This window comes from Periplaneta americana, chromosome 15, assembly GCF_040183065.1.
Source record: "Periplaneta americana isolate PAMFEO1 chromosome 15, P.americana_PAMFEO1_priV1, whole genome shotgun sequence".
Classification (NCBI taxonomy): Eukaryota; Metazoa; Arthropoda; class Insecta; order Blattodea; family Blattidae; genus Periplaneta; species Periplaneta americana.
Window position 1 is genome coordinate 100827595 of NC_091131.1, and position 13843 is coordinate 100841437.

Sequence of the window (13843 nt, forward strand, 5' to 3'; positions counted from 1 at the left end):
TCATTGTTAGATTAATGTACACTGACGATGCCATGAATAATTGTATTCCAACGATTACTACCTACCTACCTACCTACCTACCTACCTATCTATCTATTCATATTAAGTACAGAAAATTGTGTGGCAGAACAAGACAAGCAAAGCAACAGAGGGTAAATTTTAATAAAATGGGTTCAGTGACTAACTATAAGAGAAAACGAAGACATAAGAAGAAAACTTAATGAAATAGAAACTGCCTTGGAATGTAGTCCTCGAAAATATTCTTTCTGCATTTGATGTAAGTCTTCACAATGAATATACGATGATGCATCTGACCATTATACAACACTACTGTACTCTCTAATGAAATCAACTGCTACTCCTACTCCGACGAGCACCACACTTTTATGAAGGAGAATACCAAGAATTGCATGGGGCTCAGGCTGCCGACCAACTGAGCAATGTTTCGGGACTTTTAAACTGCCTAGTCTGTATAAGACGTTTTAAAATGTGAAGATATATGAAAAAAATGTAAAATATCAAGTAATTTCATAGAACTGTTATCTCAAAAGTATTATTTGTGACTGGTACTATCAGTATAAGTCAAATAATTTTGTTATAAGAATGAACTTAAAATAAAAAGATGTTAATTTCAAAACTTCTATTTATATGTACTCAAGGCACTAGAATATGTACCGGTATGTACTCACAATTATGAATTCGAAAGTAGGCTTCAATGTTGTTTCCACTCCGTACATTTAGATACTTAGGTACCAGAGGTTGCGCGTCATTATACTCGAGAATTGTTTCATTTCTATCAGCAGTCTTTATCCTCAAATACTGACTATCTCCTGCAATTTTAGAGTATATAGTCACATGAATCCACTTCTTTGGAATTACCAATACTTTCTGTAAGAGAGGCAAGGTAATTATAATTTGAAACATTAATTAATAAATTCATAATGTTTAAAAAGTATTCTAGTGAAGGTGCCACATACAAAACAAGTAAAATTTATAACATTACCAAAAATTCAAGCTGCTTAATATTTATGACTTCTTTCTTTGCATTGACAAGTCCCAGCTGCAAGTTAATAGGTCACTGGTTACCCCGCATTTCACACATACAGTAGCACTTACCTTGTATTCGTTCACAGTCACATTACATTCATTGACTCCAGAAGGACATCTTCTAAGAGCACATCTTCTTTCTGTCTTTCCTGTCTCAGATTTCCAACCACCAAGTAATATCCAATAACAGCCTTTTGTAAATGGATCCTCTTCTTTACAGATCACAATATGTGCTTCTTCAATTGCATTCACTGAGACCGTCATTTCCCAGTCAGAAACGTTTGTTGGCAGAGCAACATTATTTTCTTTAAGGAAAACGGTTTCTCCTTTGGCATGTATAACACGCAGATCTGGAAGGAAGCACGACATAATTTATATCAGATTTGTTTAAACAGAATGTAAAAATGTAAATTTAAATGATGACGATAAAAAAAATACAGGTTGGTTCTAAGAGAATATAAGGATTGTCAGTACGTATATGTTTACACAAAGAGCTTACCACATCCAAGGCATTTCCATAATACCATTAGATCATTCTACAATATTAAAATATTTATTCATTGTTTTTATGAAATCGAGCTCTTTGTAGCCTGCAAGCAAGAAAGCATTTGTATTTAATATGTTCTTATGCATTACTTGAGCTAGACTACTTGAAATTTCAGAATTTGAAAATACTATATTAGTACCTAGACTAGCTTACTATGCTTTTGTAACGTTTCAGACTCTCTTCTATTTAAAGTGCAGACATAGTGCATACTTTCTTACTTGCTATTCATTATTTCATTATTATTCCGTGCTAATGAATTCAAAGATAATAATCAGTTTCTTTTGCAATATATGGTAATTACATGATAAGAAGATACAGTTACCTTTTCGCAATCAACAATTTAGGAAATAAATTATAATGAAGTGAGTACCGTTATGTACTGTATGGAACTTAAGAGTAACTTTACAACAGGTACTAATGTGGAATAAGAAATTTTAGGTAACTAGAATCACCAACACTTCTGATACTAGTCGGTGATGAGATGAATGGACGACTTCATTTTGTGACAATGTGGCAATTGGTATTTAGATATACTGCGACTTGAAAATACCAGGCATGTCAATAAGTAAGTTACAAATTGAAGTAGCAACTACATTTTTTAATGACTCGGCTGAAGCTATCACCACTACACGGCAAGTGTCAAGCTGATTGATGTGTGCACAAGCTGCACATGAAAAACAAAGAAGCAGCAGTTGCAAGATGGTGGAACCTTTGCACGAGTGTATCATTGTCAAGGAGAGCTCCATTGTGCGATTTTTCTAGGAAAAAGGTTTGGCAGCAAAAAATATTCATAAAGAAATGCTGTCTGGGTATGGTGAGGATTGCCTGTCATTTCAAGCTGTCTACAATTGGGTGCAGAAATTCTCTGAAGGGTAGAGAAGTATCCAAAACAGAGTTGGTCGACCAGTGAGGTCATACAAGATTTGAGAAGAGAGACCGTGTATTCCTTCTCCTTGTGGTATATGAGGTACCGTAATGAAACAGAATATTTCTTGACAAAATGGGTACTTACTAAATTCTATATAGGTAGTTATAACCAATTGAAGTCTTTCATTCCACTATTCATGAAAATTAAATTTCAATTTATCCAGAAGTGACATAATGAAGATATCACTGAAGACGAAAAATAAAGATTTTAACTAATCCAGGAGTAATACACCAAGAAGCACGAAAATCTACAGGCTATAACTACTAAGCAGGCCACCTTCACAGCATAGAAATTTACAACAAACCAACTTGTTATCTGTGTAATACAAATTAAGTAATGAATCTGGACAACCTCATCAATGCATTGGTCTGTTCATGCATGAAACCACCTCTCAAAACTATTGGAGTGTACGAGCACTAATGGCGTTACAGTATTAGCACAGTCTAGTATATACAGTCACGGAGCTCAATACGTAGTAAATATGCATCCATAGATAGTTGCTAACCACTAGGATCGCTACTATCGTCCTCATTACAGATAATGCAAAATAGTACCTGCACAGTCTATTGTTCCTAGTACTCTCATAAACTCAAGTTTCGTGACTGTATATACTAGACAGTGGTATTAGAACAACAACAATACTTTCCTTACGACGAATTTTACACAAGTTAAAGTTTATACAGGATAAAAACATGTGCAAAAAGAAGATCTAGGTTGAAATATCTGGAAATTTTAAACTCATGACAGAAAAATGTGAACTACTGCAAGTTAGTCCCTTGTCGTATGTTTTAAGTTTGTAGTTTGTTGAGACTCAAAGTTAAAATATTTTATTTGCATTCAAAACAGCAGATTCCTATAGCTACTGGTGCTGTACATAGCTTATGTTCTTGAGGAAACAAACACGAATTACCCATACACTAATTTTAGTTTTCGTGAACTACCATTGATAGTATGATTTTCATAGTGAAAATTTTATTTTTTATTTTAGTAGGTTATTTTACGACGCTTTATCAACATCTTAGGTAATTTAGGTCTGAATGAGATGAAGGTGATAATGCCAGTGAAATGAGTCCAGAGTCCAGCACCTAAAGTTACTCAGCATTTTCTCATATTGGGTTGAGGGAAAAACCCAGAAAAAACCTCAACTAGGTAACTTGCCCCAACCGGGAATCGGACCCTGGTTTTGCGGCCAGATGCGCTAACTGTTACTTCACAGGTGTGGACTAGTGAAAGTCACTTCATGTATAATTAAATTTCCAGTATTTTTATGTACCATACAAGTTTTGTGTCGTTCACTGCACAAAAAGGGTTGTACAAATTTAAAATAATAACAAAGCCAAAGAAATGTAGAGACATGGAGAACTGACTACCAAACAGTTAGAAATGGATGGTTGGGTCATTCGAACGAAAAATATGATAGATGGACGAATGGACAGACAGACATATAATTATTTTATGTTAATCTAGTACTTCTCTGTTATTTCCTCTTATTGGTATTGTTGTATTTTATCTTCTTCTCTTATTTGATTTTAATTTTATATACACATTTATGTATTTTTATTTTTCATAGTTTCGTTTTATAGTTTTTATAACCTAGAAATTTTTTAAAGGTTTCTCATTTTGTCATAATTATTTTTCTACTATGATTGTATTTTATTCGATTTCTAGAGTGTCATAGTTTAAATTTGTGTTATTGGGAAGGCTGTCTAATCCATAAAATATGCAAAACTTCCCGTTCTCTTTCGAGACTGTTACCTTTATTAACTCTGATGTGTCTTGTTCATGCATTCCTTTGTTATGAGTAGGCCTACCATACTATTATTTCACATTTATGGAATACATACTTACAATTCCATCGATAGTCAGTAATTGGAAGTTTCAGACGATTCTTAGTAACAGACTGGCCCCATCCTGTCCACATCTTACAACTCGTAGGTTCCATAAAGTTACAATTTAATGCACTTTTTTCAGTGATCCATTCAACTGCAAAACAAATGTGAAATTTACATACTATTTACATCAATAATTACACCTTACAAACAGTTATATGAATATTGCATGAGATCACACAAGTCTTCAAGTACGAGAGTAAAGCCCATTCGTGTTTTTGAATATATAACCACCACCACTGCCACTGCCACTACTCTGTGTTTGAGCAATGAATGAATTTTCACTGAAGCCAATCTTGTAGTTATATGTCTATTTTATTTTAAATCCTTACCACGTTATTATATCGTCGTCGTCATCATCATCATCATCATCATCATCATCATCATCATCATCATCATCATCATCATCAATTTTTTCTGGCAATATGAACTTGTACGACAATTAAATATTTTAATTACAATAAATCTTGATGCATTGTAATATATGCGTCTAATTCTCAACAAATAAACATAACAATTAAGCATCAGCTCATGGAGTAACTTTTGTCATGAAGGACGATTAATGGTGTATTCTGCATCCTACTTAAACTTATATATTATTTTAATGTACCGAAGTACATGTGATATTTCTATGCAGATATTCTGCGTCATCATATGATGAAAGAGTACTGGAACGGAGAAAAATTCTCTCCGGCTCCGGGATTTGAACCCATGTCCACATGTGTGGACTTCAGTTCTACGTTCATAGACATCTATGACGTAGTGCAGAGGGCGGCCACTTGAGGGAACCCAAGAGTTGGAACTTAATCTGAGACGATTCTGTCCGACGCCGGGGTGGGTATCCTGTGTGGCTTAGTGGATAAAGCATCAGCACGTAGAGCTGAAAACCCGGGTTCAAATCCCGGCGCCGGAGAGAATTTTTCTCCGTTCCATTACTCTTTCATCATATGACTACTTAAACTTAATAAAATAAGACACAAACTGGTTATCATACTTGTAGTTATGTTATGAATAATGATAATGGTGGTGGTAATAGAGTTATTTGTAGTTATAGTAGTAACAGTGGAGGTGGTGATGGTGGTGGGAATTAGCAGTAGTGACGAAAGTCAGGCAGGAGTAATGCCAACTTCATTTAGTGCATTCATGATTCAAATTTCATCCTAAAGTTTCTGGATAGTAAACAAAAACAAAAAAAAAACTGAACAGAATCTTGGTATTACCTTTCTCGTCTATTACATCTTCTTGAGGTTCCCAAGCCAATCCTGAGTAGGCAGCTTCGTCTTGTGCCACACACCATATACTGTTGCTTCTCTTCAATAAAGTCACATTTGGAGTTCCTACAACAAAATACGCAGTAAAGAAACTGAACATATAAATATCTATCAATGACAAGAAGTGGTAGCATCAATTTTGCTATTTTCAGTGATTACAGTTCTGTCTTAATTTTTCGTTTGACTTTAAGCACCTAGTCTCATAGACTAACAATGTTACATGGCTAAGTCCTACACCTTTCAACTAATAACTTTGCACCCTCACACCGACAAATCTTTTAGTAGGCCTAATGGTAACTATAGCTTATATGTGCGATTATCACTTTTATTAAAATAATAACTATTTCGTTAATTTTTGTGATTGAAATAAACTAGTTTCAATTTATTATTACATTTCTTCCATTCTGTCTTTTCTTGTCCGTCATCACTTCTTTCACTATCTTACTCCTCTCCCATTACTACCCCAAAATATTATACTTATAACTCTGTACTCCCCTCCTCTGTGGCACATTTCCCCTGACTTGACATCTCTGTCTGTTTGCACTTTTGGACCTGACTGCTAACTTTTTCACATTTCTGTTTTATTTTAGGTCTTAGTTTTCTTTTCTCTTGATTTATTTTCCCTCTACACCATTTCCTTAAGTCATACTGATTTTTTTCCTTGTTTTCCCCCCTTCCTTCATCACTGCTTTCTGCTCTATTATCTCCTATCTCCATCACTCTACTTTTCGACAGCTTCTATTTGGTTCTTAGTTCCTTCACTCTCTTCGGAAAGGACCACAGCTGCTTTCCTTCAGTCCACACCTGTGGAGTAATGGTCAGCGCGTCTGGCCGCGAAACCAGGTGGCCCGGGTTCGATTCCCGGTCGGGGAAAGTTACCTGGTTGAGGTTTTTTCCGGGGTTTTCCCTCAACCCAATACGAGCAAATGCTGGGTAAGTTTCGGTGTTGGACCCCGGACTCATTTCACCGGCATTATCACCTTCATATCATTCAGACGGTAAATAACCTAGATGTTGATACAGCATCGTAAAATAAAGCAATAAAATAAAAAAAAAAGCTTTCCTTCAATTGCACTGAGGTCATGTTCTGCTGAGTCTTCTGAATTCCAATTCGCGTCACTCCTACTTCTTCTTCAGATGAAGTCACTGCCTGCTTCCCTGGTACTTTTGCTGAGCTCATCACTTCCACACGTCTCACTGTTCTCCTGTACACTGACTGTATTCATGTCACTAACCTTGCACTTCGACACGATACAAATCCTTTATATTTCTGCTGACAGGTTGTTTTAGACTGACCGATGATTTTCAAAGAAATTATGAAGCTATCGTTCTCAACACAATGAGAGATTAAGTCATTTACTTAGGATCGTGTCTGTTGGTTCACTCTGAAATGATGTACAATGTATTTTTCTTCACAACAACTCCTTGGAATTGTCTTTTAAATATGCTGTATGTAAGTTATAGGCAAATTTGCCAAGTAATGTTCCCAAAACTTGCACCCCACTCCCTCTTAAATGCCTGGTTACGATACCATGTGAATACTTATATAAAAATAGAGATGGACAGAAAGAGAGAGAGTAAAAGTACGAGAGGGAGAGGAGAGAATGAGAAAGGGGAAGAGGGGGAGAGAGAAAAAGAGGGCAGAAGAAAGATAGAGTAAGAGAGAGATAAAGTGAGAGAAGAAGAATGCGTTGTTATATGATAATATGATCATATAGAACCATGACATCAATGACATGGTGATTGTGACGGCAGAGGTGGTGGTAATGGTAATGTGGTGGAGGCAATGACAACAGTTACTGCGTCTACTAATACTACCACAAAAACGTGATAAGGAATTTATCGAATCCTTATAATTTGCGTGGAATGTTTAAGCTATTCGTGATAATTATTGGAAGTATAATTGGGATTATGATGTTTGGGATTTGAAATAAATGTTTGATATTTCTTTTCATTTCTGTTTTCATATTCCTTGCATATATATTTAATAAGGAAAAGCCTTCATTCCAGGTCACTTTGTCCACTTTATATTGTCCACAGTCATATAGTCTATCTACATTTGGTACACGGACATTTCGTCCACTTTTTTTTTTGTCAAAGGATTCGTCCATTTTCAATATTATCAATATATCATAGGTCCACAAATATTTTGTCCATTTTCTTTGGTCCACATTTTTTGTTCATTTCTTCTAAAGTCCATTTAAAATTTTGTCCATATAGCTAAATACAAGACAAGTTAAACTGCAGTTAATAGAAAACAATTTCATCATTATTAATGTACTTTCTTATGGTTCCCATGATAGTGAAATCCAATTTAATCTATATATGTGCCAGAACTCTTAATGAAGAATCAAATTTATACAGTATGATTTCAAAGACAGTACAATGGCATATTTACTTCCTTCGTCTAAAGACTAGGATAAAATAGTTCATAACAATTGCATATATCAGTTCCACTCATTCAGTAAAAATGGAGACTGACTGCTTTCGCGATGAGAAAATTGTGATATATGTAATGCCCAATATATCACAAATAGGAACATATCTGTGGTGCCTGGGTAAAGGGGTATAAGTCCAAAAAATCGAAAAATGAGTTACGTATGCCATGATGTTCGGAAAGGCATATTCTATAATTGGGTAAAGCGACATAAGTCCATCCAGCTCAGAAAAGTGTGTATATAGATGTGTAAAAGGGTATTAATCTCAAAAAGCTAATGTTTGTTTGGGTAAAGGGAGATAAGTATACTTATATCCATTTACACGATTTGGAATTGTACATACGTGTTTGGTACTGAACTTATACCCTTTTGCACAACCTCTTGATGAAGACACGTATAGACCTGTAACACCGTACTTAAAATTTACTGGCAGTTTGGCAAATATACTGTGTCAATAGCAAGAATAACAACATTTTTGCATATTTAATGTCTGCATATATCATTCGAATAATTCATGTGCGGTACCAACATTATGCAAGAGTATGGCATAACAGCTACATTGTTTAATATCGAAGTATCCATTGAGAATTGATGGACAGATGGTTCCTGTATGCAAAAAGTGTTTCTTGGCAACATTTGATGAGATTATCTCTTCCTTCTAAATCGATACTGTGAAAATTCGAGTCAGTAAGTCGCACAGTCTATGAACAATTATTTTATAACTGAATCTAAAAATCAACCATCCCAAAATACTCGTAGATACATATCATATGTCATGTGATACCTTGAAGATAAAACTGAATTGTTTATCCAGAGATGGAAAGACAGCAGTACAAGCGTCCCTATTGCAATATCAAGATCTGGCTGATAAAGCATATCTTGCAACATCTCAAGGCAAAGAATATGCAATCAGTGGGTTATTTTACGATGCTGTATCAATATCTCAGGTTATTTAACATCTGAATGGAATGAAGGTGATAATGCCGGTGAATTGAGTCCGGAGTTCAACACTGATAGTTACCCATCATTTTCTCATAGTGAACTCTTGTTTGGAGGAGAGTGAAATCCTCTTTCATCTTGAATTATTATACCTCGAACTGAGTCTTTTGACAATCAGCTGCAATGAGCAAAGAGGCAGTTATCTTTTCCTATGATCAGGGATACAAGCTGTACATAGAACACTTCATGATATTATAATAGGCACAATAATTATTAAGATTCAATTTATGACAAACGTATTGACAAAGTCACATGTTATGTTATAACATTTGACTTACATCAATGTTTACAGACAACAATGTTGAAAACTTCTGTTGCTTTCTACAAGCGTCAAATTTGGACTTCTAATTTGACCGTACATAACTGTAAAGACGGACAAGTCACATGTTTTATGTGGAGTGAAGTTGATGGTGACCGGGGGAGCTAATCAAATTGCATCTTGCATTTCAAAATTTCTCTATAATGTGCCTTTCCATGTGAAACATGTAATAGTGTATTCAGACACATGAGGGGGGGGGGGGACAAAAAAACTCTCACGTGCTGGCTATGTATGTATCTGTTCTGAAAAATCTTCCACACTTTGAAACATTGAGTCGCAAGTTTTTTTTTTTTTTATAAAAAGCCACACTCCGACCATGCCTAAATTGAGGAAAGAAGAAAAACTGTGACATAAAAATCCACATTCTTCATGACTGAATGCAGCTTGTACGACTTACAGGCAAAAAGAAGCCATTCAATGTGATTGAAATGAATCAGTCAGACTTGCTTCAATATCACTGGTCTGCAGTGATTTTGCTACTGAACAAAAACAAGTATACCAACCCTAATTCGAGTGTGCTCATTACAGATCTGAAGTCTGTTCCTTTGTATCACGCACAAGGTTAAAATAATAACATTTTTAATTTTACATTTTAATACCTTTAGATCAATTTAATTTATTTTATTGTGATTTTGTTACTGAACAAAAACAAGTGCACCAATCCTAATTTGAGTGTTCTGATTACAGATCTGAAGTCTATTTTGTCTGTCACGTCAAAATTTTCAAGTAATAATATTTTTAATTTTTAATTATGATGTGTGACACTACGCTCAGGTCAAAACTGAGTGTTCTTAAACTCGAAGCTTGGGACACATTTGTACTAGTGTCAACTAGGTTTTTAGGAAATTATCGAGCTGTTAATTATACTGAGCTAGTATATAACATGCTTAGAGCATTTCAGAATCTAGGTTGTTGCATGTCTTTTTTTTAGACCAGTGTATTCTGACTTATTCAAAGATGCTCTCGAAATGAAGAAAACCACAGAATAAGGTGAAAGATCTCTCTGTAAAATTATGAAGTGGTTCAAATTTACAAAGGCTGTTGACATAGTATTGTTTAAAGAAACACTTGATACATGAAAAGATTTCAAGACACTGAATGTCAGGCGAAGAGGACAAACACGTAATCTACTCCAGTTACCTGTTTCATATCAGGACCTTGTACCAATTTCTTGTCAAAAGAAGAAAGATTTATTGGACCTGCTACCGGTTGTTCCAAATATATTTCATTCCTTTTACACTGCACTTCCAACAACCTCAACAGTACAAGACATCCATCCTGTCACAATCGAAGAAGTCTATGAAGATTAGTGATTTTGATAATGTTAAAGAAAGTGCTTATTAATTCTTATTGTCTATAGTTTGAAAAATGTTATCTTATCATTCCTTAGGTACACTGAGGCAGATACTATTTTGAAAATAACATTTTATTGACAGTGAAACATCTAATACTATTGGTGTTATGAACAGTAAAATTTACTTTCTTCTTTAACTTTGCTTAATTTTTTTAATGCAGCTGTTCAGCCATCTTCGAACATTGTGTAATTTTTAATAGTCATTATGTTTCATAATATGAGCTTTGCGTGTTTATTCTGTAAGAGATATTTCGGGGTAAAAGGAGATAAGTTGTATGTAAGTTTGTGTAAAGGGGGATAAGTTGTCCAAACTTACTATAATATAAAAAACATTATGAAAATATTGAAAATAAGTAAATGTTTGTAATAGAACTTGAAAAGCATTAAGCGAAGGACAAAATAACCAGAGTACATTGTAAAAAGAAACACACTGGGATTTACAGATTTGTTGCAAACTTTGTTTTTGCATTTTCTCAAAAGTTAAATTTAAGACTTATACCCCTTTACCTGGGCACCACAGATATATGCTCGTATTAATCTATTTAAGGGAGGTAAGCATACACATGTTGAGAACAGAGCTGAAGTTGGTGCGAAAAACGTTATGGTAGGAATCAAAAGAAGGGACGAACAACACCCAAATGAATCTCCCACAGCACTATAAGGGAAGAAATTCAGGCCATCGAAGATCAGGAAATACTACTGAATTTACCAGAAAGAAATTCATTATTACGTACCGTCAGCAGAGCACAAAATGTACTTGATTGATATTTGCGTGCCATGAACTACAGATTAAAATTGTACAATACCGAAGAGAGGGATAAAGAGAGAAATAGAAAATAATTAGTAGGCCTATGTTATTTAAATTTTTCTTTATTTCCTTCTAAAATTAAATTTGTAGTTAAATTTCATTGTATATGACTGAAATAAAGTAGCCTAATATAATTCTGTGAATAATATATTAATCCTACAATGGACCATAAATATTGTAGACTAAAAATATATAAAATGGACAAAAATTTCTAAGCACATTTCAGTATAGTGGATGAAATCATACAGTGGACTATTTTTATAAGTTGATATAACTAGGTGGACAAAATTGTTATGGATATAAAATTACTGTGGATTAAAATCTCAACTGGACGAAAATAATGTGGATGAAATGTCACCGAACAATCAGTTTGGGAATTGGAGCTGTATCATTAACTGGTTCATAATTTTATTGTTTCCTCATTCCATGAGGCCTAGTCTCGACACATCAATATGACGCCAATAAAGAAAGAAGAAGAAAGCTTTTTAATGCTTTGACATCTCTGTATCTGTTATTGTGGAAAGTGGAAACAATTATTTTTAAATAGGCCAGTATCTTAATGGACTTTTTACAACATACTTTTATTTTAAAAAGCTTGAACTTTCGAACTCTCCAACCATCTCTACTAGCCAAACACATCTCAGTAACGCAGTTTGTACTCAAACCATCCACGCTTCATGTAAGGATACAGCTATACCGGCATAGCTTTAATGTTGCTCAAATCATATTTCTGGGTGCGCCAGTCAACAATGATCACATTACTAACTGTAATCTGCATGACGCACTCTGTGATTCATCTTAGTATTTGCTACTAATTTAATGAATCACCAGGCTTTTCACTTAAGAAACTGGTTAAGTTCATGTATGTGCAAATAATTTCTTAAGTTAAACTGACAGTCGCATCTTAGTTAATTCAAATGATTCCTTTTAAATTATTTGGTTTCCTGGGATATAAGGAAAATGAAAAAACCTTTTTGCAAAGAAAGAACACTTCGAGACACAATCATTGTCTTCAATTATTAACTATTGTGCATTATATCTTTTAATCTTACCTTCAGATGGATCAAGAATGGCAGCAAAAGTGTAAACAAGGCTGTAACATAAATGTTTAATTTTAATATTAAGATATTCAAGATGTTTCATACAAAACAGTATTAAGTGCCCAAACTATACTATAAACGATATAACTACTGGTAACAAATATGAATAACATATTATTCGTATAACATTCAGTGGCGCCTGCTTTTGGAAAACAATGGGTGGAGTTATACGTTAAAATAAATTAATCTCATAAATAATAATAATGATAATAATAACACGACAAATTATTGGGTGGGCTCTGGCGCCAATGCATACATTAGTTTATAGTAATGAGAAGTTAAGGATGTAAAACTGACACACTGCTATTCACAGATGATCAAATTATAATTGCTACATCTGAAGATGACCTTTTTTTTCACTTGTACAGAGGAGGAACCCGAAGGCTTGCACTGCAGCATGAGGCTAATTGTGCTTACAACTCCTATTCTGTGAATAAATGGGTAGCCAAACAACCGCGCTCTTGTATGGTACAAGTACAGCATGCCGCACCATGAACTTAATTCAGGTTATGGTATGGATGATGATGATGATGATGATGATGATAATGATGATGATATGTGCATTAATGATGGCAAAATGAGTGTGGGATGAATTTTCCGATATGCTACTGCTTTTAACAATTTTTAAACACACTTAAATCACTATTCAGGAAGATACTAATCTGGAAATATCTGTTATCCTCGATGGTCAAGTCATTTACATCAATACAGATTCTTATACATCTTCATTATACAACTTTTAACACTATATCACTTAGGAATACAATAATGCTAACTTTCACATGTTAATACAACTAGGTTTAAGAATACCTTAGTTGACTAGTTTCGGCTTCAGAACTGCTGAAAGTAATCATTATTGTATTCCTAAACAAATTTTTAGCACAACATCCTTAGAAACGGAAGTATAGTATGGAATCTCGTGTTAGATTCGTAGTATGTAAAAACAATTGTTCAATGAAAAGTCCCCGGGTAAAAATTCTCTCTAGTTTCATACCTATATAAAAATCCAGCTATCCTACTCATCACCTTCACCTACTGTTTCATCTAATAGCAGTAACGAATCCTATTTTACATGTTGTACCATTAGAAACATAATTCTTATTAAAGGTCGTGAAGAAATGACTAGGGGCTTTAAAAAAATTA

At 34.4% G+C, this 13843-nt stretch overlaps 1 protein-coding gene across 7 annotated transcripts in view; it reads right to left on the minus strand.

The window, feature by feature from the left end:
* LOC138715219 (receptor-type tyrosine-protein phosphatase T-like) overlaps positions 1 to 13843 on the minus strand; it is a 154858-nt gene that overhangs the window by 121708 nt on the left and 19307 nt on the right. For 6 of the 7 annotated variants that reach the window (XR_011336189.1, XR_011336190.1, XM_069847903.1 and 3 more), the window contains exons 2-6: positions 12653 to 12693; positions 5632 to 5748; positions 4371 to 4505; positions 1117 to 1397; positions 690 to 888 (exon numbers count right to left, since the gene is read on the minus strand). Coding sequence is in view for 5 of the 7 variants with exons in the window: in XM_069847903.1 (XP_069704004.1) it covers positions 690 to 888; positions 1117 to 1397; positions 4371 to 4505; positions 5632 to 5748; positions 12653 to 12693 (773 nt within the window). In the remaining 2 variants the exon portion in view is untranslated. Of the gene's footprint in view, positions 1 to 689; positions 889 to 1116; positions 1398 to 4366; positions 4506 to 5631; positions 5749 to 12652; positions 12694 to 13843 lie in introns of those variants that run through there. The other variant, XM_069847904.1, reaches the window with a different exon arrangement.